Here is a 19,253-nt window from a genome sequence, read left to right as displayed (position 1 = left end):
AAATGTGACACTTTATTGTGCGTTTAAGAGGTCGACGGCATATGGTAGCGTGGTGTTCCTTAAGCTTGATGTTTGGCATTTAAACTGTCTAAGGTTGTCAGCATTATTGAGGTTCGACTATGTGCCTCAGAGCGGTGTGGTGGGAGGAAGTTGGGAAACTCAGAAGGGATGTGGCCAACTTTAGTCAGATGCTGATTTGATTTTCCAACAATATGTCATAACATCAGCTGTTCACACGGTACAAAAACGAGATGCACACTTTCCTCTGACAGCCCTACACCAACTGTAAGATGAATACTTGGCGCCAACCCCGTCTGCTAAAAAACAAGTACCATTGGCTAGAAAGAGACAACTAACAACTGTCCCTTATCGTAACAAAATCAGAACATCTGTATCGCCCATAAAACTTCTGAAACCCAACCCAGATGAGAGGACCTAATGGCATTTTAATCACCATGTCACTCAAATCAGCAGTACAGTATGTGAGACATCCATACCTGTTAAGCATTACCGTTAAATGTACCTCAACTTCTTACAATTATACTAATGCTTCACATCTCCATGATATCCTAATAAGCAGACATAAATAAAACTAATTATCATCTTCAAAAAACCTCGGGGTTCCCCAAACATTACAAATGTTTCCCTCATACAAATCATCTCACCATCTGCTTGGAGCTAAGCCCATTAACAAACACTTAAAGCACGATGCCTGTTCCAATATATCGCAGATATAGGGGTGATTTCTGATATTATTACATCGATTATAACGACAGATTCGGTGCCCAAAATCTCATCGATTCCAGCTTTCATCACACCCCACCAACACAACAAGTATGAAACCAATTCATCCAGCCGTTCTTGAGTAATCATCTACACAGACAGAGACACATAACAGAAAATATAACCTCCATTCCATGACATTTCATGGAGGTAATAAGTATTACATCTTTAGCACTGGATCACTTATGTTCCTCCAGGACTTCGCAATCCAGTAGCTTTGAAAAGGGATCAAGTTCATGAACATGTGGTGAGACATCCAATATTTTGGTTCGTGCAGCCCGAGGACAGTACATGGGTAAGACCGCGGTTCCCGACGCGCCCTGTACTGCCGTGAGCGAGGTGGTTATTTTGACAACACACGCCTGCACTTCCCACGGGGTGTTACACCTGAAAGTACTCTCACTCTGACATGTATTTGTTGGAGGGCCATCGCACACTACACCTTCCTACCGACCTAGTCCCTTGTCGTCGTGGTAGGGGGTTGGAGCGGGTGCGAGTTGTTTTGGTGTTTCCAGGCTCGTCTCTGTCTTACTATGGTTGGTGTTCAGAACAGGATAGAAAGCTTCGAGACACCAGCGTTTCGAAATGACCGGAAGACTCAGCCTGGCGAATTCAATAATGCTTTTAGTTTGGATCTGATAGTCTGATCCATTCTTGCGTGTGTCAGATAGGGAAGACTTCTCTACAGAAAGTTCATGTGGGAAGAAATTAGCTGTCTATATGTGTCCAACGGCATATTTGATAAGACTGACTCATAATTATGGTGAAAAAAATAGTGAAAGTTTTGACAGATTGAATTTTAAAAAAAAAGTGGTGGAAGTTTTGCTGGATTCAGATTCAAACTCCAGACTTACAGACATTACAAACAGAGTTTAGACACGGGACAAATAACACGGATGGCTCGAACACGTATTCAGAACCCTCCAGGCAGTTACATGTACTCTGTGAGAACGGTCTGACATCTATAGAACAATAACGCACGGCAGCCTTTTGTTATTCACCGCACATGACCTTAAGCGTGTGTGGTCGGGTCTTCATACTTAGAAAACGTCTGCCGTTATCAAGAACTTACAGTTTGAAACGCAGCCAAGGAGAAAGGAAAACCTGAATGTTACTGTTGCCGTATCCGAACAACAATCAATTGTTTGTTGGAGAAAGTGTGACTGTCACAACAGTTTGTTTGAGATCTAATCTCTAGTCGACCTCCACAGAACCAATATTTACAACGTACCCACCGACATAATTAGTGAAGGCAAGCTAACCTTTCTGGGGCAGACAGAAACAGGAAATGGCTCAAGGTTCTTCTTTTGTTGCGAAAGGGGATATCACAAAATTGTAGTGGCATGATGCTAGATTTCACTACTTTCATTTTTCTGACTACATATCATGTCATAGCATAATCACCCTTTCTCATGCAGCTTTGTTGGTATTTGGAAAGACGTTTAGACAAATACATATATGGTTTTGTTTCTGTTACTGTAAATGCATTTAATTTCGCGGGGATTTAATTTCGCGGTAGCGGCAAAATGGACATTTCGCGGTGTATTATAAACATACAGCATATCCGGATATTCTCTAGCAAACCTTAGTCATTTCTTCTTGTGCCGACATAGACCTATGGATGTATTTTATCCTGCCTGACACTTCTGTCACTTTATGATCCATGTGCAGGGAAAGTGCTGCGGAATTCGATCTTATGGCCACGTAATTGGCACCTAAGCCTTCTCTCGCTCCGGGGAAAATTCCTCCCTGCATCGTTCCGTCTATTTGGTCATCTTACCTTTCATCCCAGCCCACCTGTTGGCATGTTGTGGTCCTACCTGGATTATGTGGGGAGAACGCACCTGACCGCAGGTGTGAATTATAAAACGAGCCTAGAACACATATTCCTTACATTTTCTTGCGTTTTCCGGTGTCTTTAAGAAGTTAGCAGATGATCTAGGCGTGGAGACTTGATATCAAGAGTTTAATGAATAAATCAAAACGTTCTTTGACTGGCCATTACATATTGGAAAGGGGAAGATAAGAATTCTGCATAAAAAGTACATTTGTATTATTTCCATCATGTTGCACTTTTAAGGAGGGTCTTTGTGCGATCAGACCTGGTCCTCGGGGCGACAAAACCGGTTCTTCTCAGTGGGGAATAAAAACCCTCCCGCCTGTCTCTGTAACAAAAGCCGCTTTATCTATGACTGGAGGTGTTCTTCTCTCTAATTGCAGTAACTAAAATTGTCGTAATACAATGTATATCTGTGGTACGTGCTAGCCCGTAACTTTTGTTATCTATAAATTGTCATACACTGTCACCGATGCAATTGTTGCACAATAAATCATTCATTCATCCATTCTAATGGCATTGCTTTCACAATACGACGGGCAAGACGTCACCCACAATTCGCTGTGATGCTGAACTACTAGTAATAATACAAATATTTAGACGATTTTTGTGATGAATCGATACACATATAGGCATAGAAAAGAAGCAATGGGTGTAATCAGGTTCTTCTTGTCAAATAGAATGTGTGATGGAGTTAACTGCTCTGTATGGTCAGATCGGTTTTGTTTGTGCATGTGTCTCGTCTTCACACCTGTTCGCTTGAAACGTTTATTTTTCTCACGGAGGCATTTTCACTTATGTGGTAGATAGCTCTTGGGGCCGAAAGTACGTGGTGCAGGTGGACCTCCTAGCGGCTTGTGGCCCAGTGTCATCTTTCACATATGGTGCAAAGAGAAAATAAGTATACTGTAATTTACATTAGACTTAAGGACCGTGTTACCTATACGCTAGCGTCACATAAACACACATCAATCATTCCTTTGGTCATCTTCTTAAGGTTCTCCTTGAAAACAAGCATAGCCTTGGTTGGAAGAATGAAAGAGATGTTTCTTCAACAAACACTCACTCCGAGTACGCAGTGTGATGCGTGTTTATACAATCTCTTCACAAGGTACTGCACTGATGCATGATGGGTGGCAAACAGGTGGATCTATACCTTAACGTTGATCATACGAAACCCCCCAATAGCAAATACTTGAAAGACCTGCTTCTTCCATTGTCACAATGTATTCATCTTGAGGGAACAAATCCGACGTCCACAGTGTTAGAGACTTTATGAGCTGTATGCAAGCTGATAAGACTGCATGTGTTATACCAGCCGCTAGAAGTCGCCCTTAGTAAATGATCAGTGTCAACTTAGATGTTTCACTTCGGGAGAGAGTAGGCGTTGCATTATGGCATGTATATCATTCTTCCCCAGTGATATGTTGCCTGAATGCAGAAGGTAGCACTTATCACTACCTTAGCTTCTATTAAGTCTGTATCAAGCTAGCCGTTTTCATGTGAAATAGAGGGCCATCTGAACGAAAAATCATAACATTCATGGAGAAAGGAACCCATAGAAATGATAGCTAAAGGGAATCGAAAACCTCTTTTGATCCCGCAGGCAGTAAGATGAAAACAAAAGCCCTTAATGTTTGATACCTACCGACCCAACTACGGGGGGGGGGGGGGGGTCTGGGGCAAGGTAAACATGAAGGTAGAGGGGTGTCTCCAGACTTCTTTCGACTGGGTTTAGGGAAGTCCAATCTGCGATGTTACGAGCTGTGGCAATTTGTATCTCACAAATTAGGTTCCTGACAAGCTCGTCAAAGCAGTGGTCTGATCCCTTCTGAGTTGGCTCCAGACTGTACCTAAGACAGCCGCATTGATCTGAAGACCCCGGTTTTTCTCCAGACCTAATTACCGATCCCAGATTAATCCCGCCCCTGTAACACCTTCCATCACCATCGACATGTGCCGATTACGGGGCTGAAACCGGCCCTTCTATCAATATTTGAACACCATACGGTAATCCTGGGGCTCAGGCCTGGGCCGGATCATCGGGAACAAACTGACCGACTGTCCAACAATCTTGTGCTCGGGGATTTCGGAGGGGCCAGTAACGTCTCTAGAATTTGGAATAAGCAAAGCTGTTTTAGATACAAAGTCAGTGCTGTGGCCGCCATAATCTCATAGTTTCGTTATTTCAGTTTTCCTTCTCTTTCGGATACTCAGCTTTTAAGATGTTTTATCAATAAGCTTCGCTTTTCAGTGTTTTCAATGAATACTGATTTATTTGTCTGTCAATAAGTATCTGGCTATGCTTGTACAGGACCAGGGGGCATCTCTGATTTTAAATGGAAAACCATGCACTGCGTTCTGTGCTTTACAATAAACAACCATATAGGTTTATACGGCGTCGTATTTTATACACAGAATCATTTCCATTAAAGGTGCACAGGCTTAAACATTTGGAACGTAATTGGCCATTGTAGTTAAAGTTATTCATTTCTTCCATCGTTTTATGCTCAATCCACCGTGATCATTAAGGCAACAGGACTTTTATTCTACTAGACGATGAACATTTGGAGATTTTATTTTTCTGCCCGCCATGTCCATATTTGCCCTGTAGTACGTTTTAGCGGAGAGTTGCGTAGAGTGATGATTGAAAGGACACCAAAAACGCATAAAGCGTAGAAAGATTAATGTGTTATCTACGATAACTGTTGAGCGTTCTATAAAATTTGATGTCACACTGAGGTTGCCGCCCTAGTCGTTAGATGAATACAGGGTGTACTTAAATATTGCAGCAGGTGTGAAGAGGCTTCCATGGCGTCAAACTAAACCCGAGGGGTTGCCATGGACACGGATAGGATTACCCATGAGGCCTAGGTGCCAAGTCCCCTTTCCTAGTTATGACGATCTAATAAGTCATCTTTCTTTGCTCATCAGTCATATAATACATAATAATACATAAGGATGGTATAAACTATAAGACACAAGTTATGGTTGTAATGAAGTTGAGGATAAAAACGCGGTAAGTTACGACGAGCTGTCCACAGGGTTCTACATGGAACTCAGCTGCATGTACCCCAGCGCCACATGGCGGAGCCACACATGTGCAGGGACGTTTGTAGTGCAGAATGTTCAACCTAAAATGCCCAGATTACAACGTTATGAAGTCAGCCACCTAGAAGATTTCATATATATCGTTATTTATCAGTTTTGTTGTAAGGCACCCTACCATAATCTTATGAAGCACCACGAATCTTACCTGTTCTCAGAAACCAGTCCTTCATTGATCTTACTTAATCAGGGAAATAACTCTTTGTACAACCCGATTGTTTTAATGTCGACAGTGGTTTTCTTACAGTCTGTATGACTAATATATACAGAGGAAAGAAGTATCTATTTCTTTGCTAAATTTCCCTTTCTTTTGTCCATCGTACTTGTGATTTGTGTATGCTCCTTATAATATATATTCTAAGTACATTCTTATTCTTTCAAGCTCATGATCAGTTTCAGCTTTGTCAATGGCCTTTCTTATTATTAACCACCTCAGAGGTAAGCAAATTTACTTGGTGTGGCGCTGAGTTGCTGGTATTCTGGGTCATTATTTGTACTTGTACCAGCAGACCTAACATGACAACTGAGATGAGAAATAAGTCAATAAAAGTGTGTTATAGTTTAACATTGGTAGGTTCCTGCAGGATCTTTACTATAATTACGACAAACACCGACAAAAGGAGTCCATATTCCATTAACACTCCGCACGGTACGGCGCGTCTCCTGAAAAGCCCTCATGTGTATGTCATTATGCCGTCTATTTGCACTCGTTACGCGATACCATTACTTCCTCTGACATGAGGTATTCATGCCGCTCCGATACAAGCGACTACGTAAGTAGGATGGAAAACAGAGTAACGGGTCAGTTTTCTCCGGTCCCATATGGTACCAGGTCTATTGCTTTCTTACTGTAAATCATGAAATATTCGCAGTGGATTTCGCGGTTTCTTCACCGCGAAATCATGGTACCGCGAATATGTGGTTTTGTGTCACAGTGTTGTTTCGATCATACACTTAAAATGCCGCAAAAATGATCCATTAGTACGTCTACAGCAAAGTCAAATCCCTGCGAAAATACACGAATCTGCAGTGGCAAAGACTTAAAGAGAATACGATGGCGGTGTAGAAACTGTACATCCTCGAGTGTGAAATTCTTGACTGTAAAGTGATAAGGTCGGTACTTCAAATAAAATTAGTGATATAAGAGTGCGGGCTTTCTTTGTGTACACACGTCCTTTGTGGGATGATATTGTGAAAAGGGCATTTAGAATCATACAGAAAGAAAGCTTCCAATGACTCCAAGCACCAGGCACTAACAATATCTTAAGTGTGAGAGGGGTCAGATATGCAGAAATGAATGATGTGACTTATGGGGAACCTCAGGATCCACCTAGACGTAAACATCACACCTCCACGTGATGACAAGTTCACACCTTCCCACCTCACCTCACCTCACCTCACCTCGCCATCTCCTAAACACGGCCAGTTTTTATTCCATCCCAGTGTCCCTGTGGGCCCATAACGTTCCCGGATGTCGTTAGACAAACGATTCACATGTGGAGACCAACATCTCAGCCAGTCCGGCCAGGATTGGACCTACGTGGGAGTTATTTCACATCTACAACTCTCCATTTGTGATGACACACTCCGGCGCAAATAATTTCTGATAGGGGTCAGTTACAGTGCACACAATGAAATATAGTAACCATTTATTGTGTATGGTACAAATTGAATGTTAATGTGAGTTTGTCTCAAATTATGGCAGATGCCTAAAATGGTGATAAAGGTTTGTAGGATGTATGTTGATTAGCCGTGATACCACTAAACTACCTAGTCGTGATAATGTCCTGAAAATCTCTCAATGTGATCTATACTACTTTGTTACATTGGCAATAACAATACGGGACTGTAGACTATATGGATACATTGACGTGCATATGACCGTGTGGTTTAGAAGTCTTTCGTCCTGAAACTTTCCACTGCAGATGTTTAATTGTTATGAAGATTTCTGGGTACTATCATCGCTTGTCAAATTTCTAAAGTTCCCCCTGACCCCCTGTTTACATGCGCTGAACCCTCCCTAAGAATACCCAGGTGTTGCTTAGTTTTCAGTCATTTCGTGTAATTGTCGACAAACCTTCCCGGGTCGTTACCTCCCGAGACCCGCCATTCCATGGACCGTTATGTTCCAAAGGCTTAATGCGACTCCCTTAACCCTCATCTATACAGGATTGGACGCGGCGATCTTTCAAACGGATGGAAACATAAAAACAGACACTGTGTGGCCATAAACACTGGTTAAAGGAGACCTTGTGTTCATTATTCAGTAGAGAAAACGGCGCAGTTTGGGTCTGTAATCCGCTCGCGGCCCCTTCACCAGCCCCTGGATTACCGTTAAGTCGTCTTAGATGTCTCTAAATGCAGTGTAGCAAGCCGTGACGGATGTTTCAGGGAGTTACAGGATTTTTTCTTACAGGAACACACTGTGAAAATGTAGGTTGAATCAGTGATAAACCTTTCATATAGGACATTTTATCATTATTCTTAAAATTGCACAATGCGAAATTAAATCAAGCAACTATAAAAAGGAGACGATGTTTAATGAAGTATTTACATGTAGCATCTTTCGTCAGGGACTGAGAATATAAATATAATTCCAAATTGAAGATATGATGATATAGGGACAGTCCGGCAGAGAGGCAAATGAATGACCAAAAAAGGCCAAAAAAGGCAAAGTCGCCATGACAGTCTCCTGACTCGTGCGCAAACAGGAGAGTGACTCATTCAAAGTTTCAGTCCGGAGGGGAGTGTGAACACGACTTTCTAATAAGAGCCAATCAGAAATAAGAATGCTAATCATCCATGTCTTGGCTGCCCAGTTTGGATGAGATTACCTAGATTTACGTGCAGGTACATTTAACCGTGGTTGCATAATACATGTGTATGAGGGATCAGCGCCTTTAATGACTAACCGACATTCCTGCTTTAATGTTTAAAAGCTCACCTCTGTAACCCTTTATCTTTGAGCACAAAAGGAGATAGTCAAATCTTTCTGATTAGAAGCAAGTAGCGCCGCTATCGTTGTGTTGGGACGTGAGGCGTGCACGACTTTCCTCAGCTGTAAGATAAGACAAACTCGGAAGGTGACACTTCTGACGGATGCGGTTTGCCGCTGGCTGACTTGCTGCTCCCGCCACATGTGGTACTGTCTTCCAGTCAAGTCTTCATTCACGCTTCACTCGTCGTCTTTACCGTGTACAAAGTTCAGGTCGGCGGGGCGATCTGTTTTCTGGGCCCTGGAGACAACCGATTGAGGCTTCGACGAGAAATGTATGAATTGGATATATATGTTAAGGCTTAAGTGAACCAAAAACTTTTCTGCGCATAATTCGTGTGACAAGAAAGTTCGTTAGGTATAAAATCATTTATGATCTGTTTTTTGAGTCTTCTGAAAAGGCTCCGACAAGTCCGTTGGTAAAAGAAATCCAGTAAAATTAGACCCCAACCATGCTTATATTTGGTTCACACACACACACACACACACACACACACACACACACACACACACACACAGACATATGGTTATCTGTACACATCGAATGTGCTGCTGGTTTCATGTACATTGGTGTATAACACAACATTCAGCACCAAGGACAGACACAGTACATCTCAATTTACACGTTGCGTTCTAAACTGTATCGGAGTGTATAATGCGCTATTCTGTATGTATTTGTATGTAAGTCTGATCTGTATTTGTATGTTATCATATCTGTTTATTCATTCGTATATATGTTTATATTTTATTTTGAGTCCTGAAATATCAGCTCCATTTGGGGCTAAAGGGCATCCTAATAGACTCAATAAACTCAATTCTGTATGTAAATGACTAAGATCAAGAAAGTTTTGTGCACATAGACCCCTATACCACCTTCACACAACTTCAATCTCCTTCTGGCAGAAATGTTTGCAGTCTCTACGCCATGTTTTCCATTGTTTTCTGTGTTTTGAACACTATGTCACAATGACGTGGTCACAATGACGTGTTTCTATGTCATTATATACGTCTCTCTGTGAAATTCGGCCCGTCGTGCCGAGTAGGACGATGGGATTAATGGCGTAAATCAACCGCTTAACCTCTATGCCCCACAAACACCTCTGACGTATGTTGAAGGATTATAGTCCACAAGATAAACACCTAGTTTTTTCTCACATTTCTCTCCTGCAACATGTCATATGGCGGAATTAAGCTGTGCCGTCTCTTTCTAAGAGAAAATAACCGCCTTGAGGAACAAGCAGAACAAACACTCAATATATCATAGATTTGACTTTGAAACATGTTAAAGTTCGCCATGACTGTTGATCTGTTTAAACTATCGTCGTCATGGCACGCTCCACGCACGTCATGGCGATTACACGCTTGGAAGAGAACTACTAGGGATGTATTCAGAAAAATTCATGTTCAAAGAACGCCTTTCAGAGACCACTGCACTCTCCGACCGTTTGAATACTCAAGTCCCGTTCTTCGGTTTAAACGTTATTCGATTCAGCGGCAACTCGATGGTTAATTACCAGCTTTGAAGAGCTGAGCGATCTGCAGGGGAGTTGCGGGGCTAGCCCGGCGGCGCGAGCGTGTGGCGCATGCTAAGTGTGCCCTTCACAGTGGAGCATGGCAGTGGTGCTTATCTCCCGTGCCAGGCGCGCGGCTTGACGGCTGCTGCTGTATATATGAGCAGCACGTTTAGGGGAGGGCCGGGCAAACGGTACAAACACGCACAGGCCTGCATGATCGGGAGGAACGAATCAGCCAGGACAACCTTTTCTCTTCGATTGAAGAGAGTTTTCTAGATAAGGAATTTGAAATAAAAGACGGACCGTTTGCCCGATGGTTGCAGCAATGCCACAGTTTGTTAAAAATGTCGCAGGTTGAAGATTTAGGAAAACTATACTGTAATTTTTCATGCACCACTTTCGTGACAGAGAACTCATCAGAGTTTGTTTTTAACTTATCTTTTTTCGTCACTAAAATGACCTTGACTTTCCGAACGGATTTCGCGGTATTTTAGACTTAATTCGTTTCAAATCGCATGTCTCTTTTATCCTACCATTGAAACGCATTTACTCGAGTAAATTGTACCGCAAATATCGGCCGGTGACGGGACATATTCATGACAATAAGATATTGAAATATGTGCATTCTACCAGCTTTCTACTGATGTTCCTGTTTGAAATAAAACCACAAAGTGTGTTTGTAGAACTGACAATTAGCAATTAGAACACACAGACATACCAAGCTGCAACGCAAACGTTTGTCAGACACGACTCCAAGTTTGTCGGATCTTTTAACTTTCTGATGAAAAGTTTTCACATGACTAACTTTGATATCCAGTCGAACGTCTGTGCCTGGAGCGACAATTACGGATGTATCAGCAATTATCTACTTCAGGACATGATGTCAAATTCATTACACCCTGGAAAGACCATTTTAATGAACAGCCTTGCCATAAAACATTGATGAATCACATGTACACGTAGGATCTGGCACCTTCGTCGCGCGGTGTGACATTGTGGTCTGTTTGTTTAGAAACCTTCTTAACCAGGTCAACACAAGGTGATGAAGATTGTAGACTAGTCATTTGATGAATGTCCGAGTTTGAAATTAATATTTTCATACTCTTGCTGTTTGATGTACATTGACAGTAATGGTCAGAATTGTACACTTGCCTATGTCTTTTCTGATGCGAAGATCAGTCTTACTAGACAAGAAATGTGTAAAAACATACTAGTTTAAATATCATAGCTATGCATTTTATTGACTAATGGCTCTGAAATGGTAAAGTAAGTTGTAGACTGTTCCGTCCCAACAATATCTTATTGATGTTATACTGAAGGGCAACAACAATAGCGCTACATTCCAGTGTTGTCTTAATTGTAGAAGTACAAACTCCTTGTAAGGGGAAAATATAAGCGTTAAAACTTATCCTTGTTGGACAGAAGCAGCCGCCGCGTGGACGGAACCCCCTAGCTGCCCCAAGGCGCCGGTAATTGAAAAGTCCCGTTGTGCAGTCCACACGTCCCCGCACACCTGCACCGCCGCTCCGCCGCGCCACACCTCCTCCGCGCTTAACGCCAGATAATGAGCACTATTGACATGCTGTACTGATGAGGCTACTTACCCCCCCCCCCCTCTCCCGCGCACATAAGTGGGACCGACTCATGATCACTGCGTTATTCACTGCTGAACGCCACACTGGTGAGGAGCCCTCAGTCGCGGGTTGGCACGAGGGGTCCGCGGGGAATGTTATCTACAAAAGGGAAAACGGCGCTTTGGGGAGAAGCGAGATTACCGTAATCAGTGATCCCGTCCGGGATCGCGCAGATCTGTCTAGTCGGATCGATAGAAACTCACAGTGGGGAGATATTCTCTCTGCGCCGGCACCACCGCCGCGGCCCCAGCTGGCGCTGGCATTATTTCCGCATCACGCACCCATAACCGCGGTAATTAAATGGAATTCCCTCTATTGGGTCGAGAGTGTTTTAACCGGCGGTGTAAATCATCTTCCGCGCGGGGCCGACTCCCATCCCCCGTGCGCCCCGCACAGTCACGTTGTTTGAATGACTCCATCGAATTATCGACATCGCATTAGCGAGCGGACAGGAGAGCCACTTCTCAGTCGGCTGTAAGAGTGACACGGACAAGAGTTTGTCCCCTCCTTGCTGTACCTGAGCTGGTGGTGTAGGCGCGCGGTGCTTGGGCTTGTTGTACGGTGAGTTCGGCGGAGCGCGGCGGTGCGGCTAACAACATGGCGTGGCGCTGGAAACTGACGGAACTGACCCGCAGGATGGTGTCGGGACCCACAGAAGAAAACGTCAATTTTGTACATTTTGACAATCTTGAAGATGGTGGAAAGTATCAGGGGACCGGAGAGGTCGTTTGTCTGGAGGAACTCGGACCGCAGAAACTTAACAACGGCGGGCTGCAGCCACAAGAAGGCGGTGCCTCGGCGGGGACCGGGGCCGGGGCTGGGGCTGGGGCTGGGGCTGGGGCTGGAGCCGGGACCTCGGCCGCCACCGCGCCACCAGACGGCACGGGGGAAGGGGCTGTGGTGGGGGAAGGAGGGGGGGACGGGGACAAGGAGCCCCTGACCCGACCCGGCGAGGTGGTGGCGGAGTTACCCAAACGGATTATCAACCCGGAGGTCCACAAGCCCAAAATCACAGCCTGGGACGCCGGATGGAACGTTACTACAGTCATCCAGGTAACATGATTAATCAATGTTCGACTTTTCTTAAACATCTCCTTTTGTTGATAGATTAAAAGAACCGTTTAATGGTGATCCAAACCAAGGGAAGAATATTTTCTGCGTTTACAAAGAAATAGTGAAAGGTGTGGCGGCAGCGCGGTTGCAAAGGTGATTCTGTCCGTCCAGTGCTCATACCGCCAAACAGGTCCGCTCACACAGGCATACCGTTACACCAGGGGCCCGCCTATTTCCGGGTGTATAGGATCAAGTAAAGATGCTTACCTACAAATTGGATTCGGATTTTTGTCATAATCCTCCCTGCATCATTGGAATTCGATCTGCATGGTAAATGAAAAACTGAAGGGTTTTATTTCGTTTAGAACATGACGTACGTGCTTTCGTTCCACCTTTGCGAGGGAATGCTTCAAGTTATAATTCTAAAGAGAAAATTTTGCTTTTCTTACTAAAAAAAATCGTTGCATGTATCAATAAGTAGTTCACAATCAGAAATGAACATTTGTTTTTGATCGTGTTTCTTCACTTGTCGGTATGCAAGGTTGATCACACAATATCCCAGCGTAAAATAGATAATTAATGTGACGTCGATACCATACAGATGGCGATGTCACTGGGTTAACTATAGACTACAGCAATCTTTAAAAGATAGAATCATTAGAGCCTTACGCTCCCTGCGTTTCGTTGATGAGATCCTCTGCAAACGCCCAGAATACCTTGTGATGTTGAACCTCGTCTCCGCAGCTGTGTTCTAGACGCACATGACGAATCGATGAGGAGAAATGCCGTTTTACACCCTTCTTTTTTTCTGCTTCTTGTTCGGATAATCCTCTTCCACTTCTACAGGACAAGTCCGCAAGAGCACGATTCCTATCGCGAATTTTTACTCATTCAGTTACTTAAAGGGCTGACAGCTCAAACGTTAGAAATGCGTAAGATAAGTGCGATTCTATGGTAGTTTTGCCCTGAATAGTCTTGTTTGAAAATAAATCCATATCGTGTTACTTTAACATTTCAAAATGAGAGACATTATGTTTGATTTACGAAATTTCGATCTCGTTTATAGGGGAATTATATCCGTTATGTTAGAGTCTCGTTATCACTTCAATTACATACAACTGTAGTTTTTCTTAACCGTTGCCGATTACTGGAACCAGACCGCCTATAGTCTTGGATGCCTGTCCATCAATGGAACTGCAATAGCCTTTCTGTCTTCTTCACTCTATATCAGAAGATATAGAGTGACCGTTTTTATCAATGTTCCATTGTTGTGAAAAGGAAACAACAAAGAAAAGGACACTTTGATAATACAAATGAGACATTATGATGCTGATGAAATTTCATTCACACTACCATGATATCAATTTTTTATTTCAACTAAACATTTTCTTATATTTAACATATAAATCTCAATAATGCATTATTCATAGCATCACATAGTCGTCATAAGAATGTATAGATATTTGTGTTTTTTTAAATACATATTTGAGTTAATGTGTCAGGAACCATTTAGACTGAGAGGGGAACCATTATATCAGACTCAACAATTCTGAATAATAACTATTAGGTGTGAAGTCATATCTTATAATGACATATAATATATAGTTGGATGTTTACAGTTTTGAACCACGTATATGTATATGTAGAAAAAGGAAGGACCAAATTGTGAATAACTTACTTTTCCTTCACGGGGAATATCAAACTGTGTAAAGCTCGAAGTACAAGGGTATGCCAAGCTAGCGCTTTCAGATAGCAGGAAATCAATTGATATCTAACAGTAGGTATTCAACAGCAGGCCATAATTTTAAATAACATGTATTTCTTATACTACGTTGTTGTTGTCCAGTTCTTTTGTCTTTAATGTCGTTGTTTATTTAAAACCTATATAGATGTCAGACCCCCGATCACAACGATGTTTATCAGGGTCCAGCTCAGGGGCTGTTGTAGAATTTCCTTGGGGCATGTTGCAATTGGCCCTAGAGTCGAGACGTTGGTCTGTGAAGGCCTCGGAGGCAGCCTGACAACTAGGCCGGTTAGAAAGTCTCTTCTGACATACACAATCTACGATAAAGCTAAACAAACTGCAAGCGGCGAAAAATCTTTTTGAACCAAAACTTTCATCACTTTAGTGATTCCATATCAATATGAAATGACGGCCATCTAGATAACAGCATGTCTTTGTCCTTGTTTGTCAATCTTCACCAATTTTTGCGTGACCGAGTGTGCTGTCTCGTTCACTATTCATGATGTCTCGCGAGACTTTGGAGCTCACTTAACCTTTCACCTTAACTCTTTCACAATCTCGTTTAGAGAATCCATGTTATCTGCCTCATTGCAGTCTTCGGGCGTCTGCCACAATCCGCGATTTGGTGTAAAGAACATGGCCTTACACTGACCTTCATTACATCAAGGTCATTCTGCCATTCTACTTCAAATTCAGCCGCCATGTTTAGAAGTAATACCCATAATGGTTTACAGCTTCGCATCTGTGAAATGTATCTTGTCTTGTTATGCCTTAATATGACAAAATGAGGTCACAGAAAGCTTGTTCTTCCACATTTGAATGGCTATGGATTGCGTTCCTACGAATGATGGCATAATTTTCTTAAAAAAATTGTCATATTTTAGGCGACAAAATTTTAACTTCCTGATGAAAACGACACTACCATAAAGATACATCTACTAATAGTTTCTACATTGTTTGTTGAAGGATATTCCACGATTTCACACTGTATTTACAATGGTTTGTAAGCACGATTGATACACAAATATTATGTTTGTCTTCATGGCATCCTGTTGTCTCCATGATTCACTACTTTAAGTTTTCATTGCAGTTATCTTGTTGTCTACTTCGTTGCGTCCCGTACTGCTCACCACGGTGTTTATTTCTCTATGACATTACCCTTGGCAGGGCCTCTGAAAGTCCACTAACGGCAACAATTTCAGGGGATTCATGCCTACTATACTGGGTTGTCCTAACACACTGCGTGTACCATATCCTATTGACTAGCATTTGGTATAATGATTTGGTTTAGAAATGCGCATTAAGGGAAGCTTTCAATATGCCAGAAGTGGGATCCTTAAAAGTTGAGGAGATGCTTTTGCTTGTTACCCATTTTTTTTCCTGCCAAGGCAGGTCATAACTGACTATCAGACACATAAAAATTGAAAAATACCTTATCTTTTACTGCTATTTGTTTTTACTTCTTAAATCTCTGAAATTGGATAATTTCTAGAGAGAATAGATATTCTAATGCTTTTCTGAAATACCAGATGTAGATGTATATCTGTCCTTATGCGATAGGTATGTCTTTACATCTTACTGCTTACTGCTACTGAACAACAATTGACAGCAGTTTTGTTGTTTTTGCAGGGAATGTTCGTGCTGAGCCTGCCGTACTCCGTGGTACACGGTGGGTACTGGTCCATACTTGCCATCATCTTTGTAGCGTACGTGTGTGCGTACACGAGCAAGGTGCTGGTCCAGTGTTTGTACGAGGAGAATGAGAAGGGGGAACGGATCCGAGTCAGGGACAGCTATGTTGAAATTGCACAAGCGGTCTGGGGGGAGAAAACAGGCAGCCGTATCATTAACGTAGCGCAATTCATAGAACTGACCATGATCTGTATATTGTACATCGTTGTGTCGGGAAACTTGCTAGTGAACAGTTTCCCGCACTGGCCCATCCCCGAGCAAGGCTGGTCCATCATTTCCACAGCCTTTCTGGTGCCCTGCGCTTTCCTGCGCCATCTAAAGGGCGTGTCCCGCATCAGTTTCTACTGCACAATAGTCCACCTGCTCATCAACGCCTGCATCATCGGGTACTGCTTCTCCCGCGCGCCCCAGTGGGCATGGGATCACGTCACCTTCTACATCAACGTCAAGATGTTCCCGGTGTCGCTGGGGGTCATCGTCTTCTCCTACACGTCTCAGATCTTCCTCCCGTCTCTGGAAGGCAACATGGAGAACCGCGGCAACTTTACCACCATGGTGAACTGGACGCACATCACGGCAGGCATCTTCAAGTCCATCTTCGCCTACATCTGTTTCCTGACGTGGGCCGAGACCACACAGGAGGTCATCACCGACAACCTACCCAACATGGCGTTCCGCGCGCTGGTCAACGTGCTGCTGACCGCCAAGGCTCTGCTGTCCTACCCGCTGCCATACTACCAGGCCGTGGAGCTCATCGAGAGAGACTTCTTCCAGGGCCACGACTTGACGCGCTTTCCGTCCTGCTACGCGACTGACGGGATGCTGAAGGTGTGGGCTCTGGCCGTGCGCTGTCTCCTGGTGGTCGGTACGCTGCTGATGGCCGTCTACATCCCCCACTTCGCGCTCCTCATGGGATTCATCGGGAGCTTCACAGGCACCCTGCTCTCCTTCGTCTGCCCCTGCTGGTTCCACATGAAGCTGAAGTGGGATCAGATCTCCTGGAAGATCCGGATCTGGGACTGCATCGTGATCGCGCTCGGCACGACGTGCGGGCTGATCGGCATCTACTACTCGTTAGAAGGGTTGATAGAAAAATTTAGACATGACCTAGGATACGATTTAAACGACTGACCATCTCGTACAGTAGAGAAAAAGATATAAATTTACCCTTTAAATATTAGAAAGATGAGAATATCACTTGGGTCAGTGGTAATAGGAGCACCTGTAGAATTTTTGACCAGGGCAAAAAGCTCCCAAAGCCAAGAGTTCTCGGCAAATCCACTAAGTCACCATAGTCTACATCGGTCCGTGTAGGGATCCTATCCTGACCTTTACTGTTTTGATGTGTTTCTGTGGTAATGGAGATAGATAGATATGAATAATTGCAATAAGGCAATCCGCTAGTTCAGCTGGTGTATGTTGTAATGTAGATATAAAACTATTTCTTCTGTGTGAGATGACCACTTTATGCAATGTTAGTGAATCAAAAAGTAAACAAGGTCAATCAACCGAAGTAAGCCAAATGGACGTGGAATGTCGGACATGACAGAGTTTGAAAAAATGTGAGTATGTAAAACGCTAATTGAAAAGAGTGTCCAAACCCGTCACGACTGAAATAGTTCAGCTGTGGAAGTGACGTCACAACATAGTCTGTGCCATCTCCCCTCTGTCCAACATCCGGGAACTATCTGAACGATCCCAAGGTGCCCTCGGTGCGGCTCTGCATCCAGGGAATTCCTCTAAACTCTGCCAAACTCTGAACTTATTTAGAATTATGTGACATTTAATTAAAATTCCCTTGCACTAGAGCATTCGTAACTTATTTGATTGCACACCAGTGAATAAATGACATTATCTGTCCAAAGAAATTTCCATTGGCTGTTTCATCTTAAGCCCGAATTGTACGCAATCTTTCAAGAAGATATTAAGCCAGTCCTGCCCTGATATCCAGTTTCTTTTGTGAGATGCAATGTATTTGGATTGACAGAGAAAAATACTGGATGACCTATTGACGTAATGTCTGGTGCTAAAACTCATAGTTACATGCTCAAGTTGCTTTCAATGATTTGAAACCGCAAAACACGCATTAGAAATTGAATGCTAATAGCTACAAGTGAGTGATATATCTATGTGCATCGTACTGGACCTGACGTCATCCTTGCCAAGAACCTAATGTGGACAAAAGACATGCCTCAGACTCAGTCGTGTTTTCTTCAGTCAGTGGATGTATTGTGAACAGGACAAGCACCAAAATGTTGTACGCGAGAACAAAGCAGAAGCTGCAACGTAGAGGAAAGTAGAAAACAGGCATGTTTCTTTCAACATGGGGAAACAACGCCTCTCTTCATGGATTAAACTGTCTTGTTTTACCAAATTCATGGTCGTGCTTTTATTTAGACTCTCAGTGTGGACAGTTTGGCGTCGGTGATGCATTGATGATTGAAAGTACATTTTTCAGACATCGGGGATAATGAAATATCTATCAGGTGCTATTTGCCGTGATATTCAAAAATATTTATATCAGATTCATATAGACATTTAAAGTTCATATAAGATACTCTAACTCTCGCGTCTGTCACTACAATCGTGCGAGCAGCAACCTTCCAAAAGGCAGTAATTGTCAATAATTTCCATGCCCCTCACTGAGTCCCAGAAAGCTGCCAATTCCCCTCCAAGCGGGAAGCTTTTAGCGCCACCATAAGAACCTACCCGCTGCAATCACTCTGTCTGAGGCGAGCGCTGTCATTGGTAAACCTTGGGACGGTGAGAGTCGCTCTTTGTGAAATTACACTTCTCTCACTCGCCGTAGCGCTCTGTCGTACCTCGCTGCCAATAAAGGTACGGACGAACCCCGATGATGTGGATATGGAGGAAATGAAGTGCGTGATATTAC

The 19,253-nt window shown here is 43.2% G+C and overlaps 1 protein-coding gene across 1 annotated transcript; it reads left to right on the top strand.

The window, feature by feature from the left end:
- Positions 1 to 12,793: 12,793 nt before the first annotated feature.
- Positions 12,794 to 18,734, top strand: LOC118410293 (vesicular inhibitory amino acid transporter-like). The gene is made up of 2 exons (XM_035811852.1): positions 12,794 to 12,924; positions 16,298 to 18,734. The coding sequence occupies exon 2, from the start codon at positions 16,301 to 16,303 to the stop codon at positions 17,489 to 17,491; it is 1,191 nt and encodes a 396-aa protein (XP_035667745.1). The 5' UTR covers positions 12,794 to 12,924; positions 16,298 to 16,300; the 3' UTR covers positions 17,492 to 18,734.
- The last annotated feature ends 519 nt before the right edge of the window (positions 18,735 to 19,253 follow it).

The sequence above is a fragment of the Branchiostoma floridae genome, chromosome 2, assembly GCF_000003815.2.
Source record: "Branchiostoma floridae strain S238N-H82 chromosome 2, Bfl_VNyyK, whole genome shotgun sequence".
NCBI lineage: Eukaryota > Metazoa > Chordata > Leptocardii > Amphioxiformes > Branchiostomatidae > Branchiostoma > Branchiostoma floridae.
This window is presented reverse-complemented; position numbering and strand designations above follow the sequence as displayed.

Coding starts and splice junctions, on each gene's coding strand:
- LOC118410293 (XM_035811852.1), top strand. CDS start 16,301: ATGTTCGTGCTGAGCCTGCCGTACTCCGTGGTACACGGTGGGTACTGG.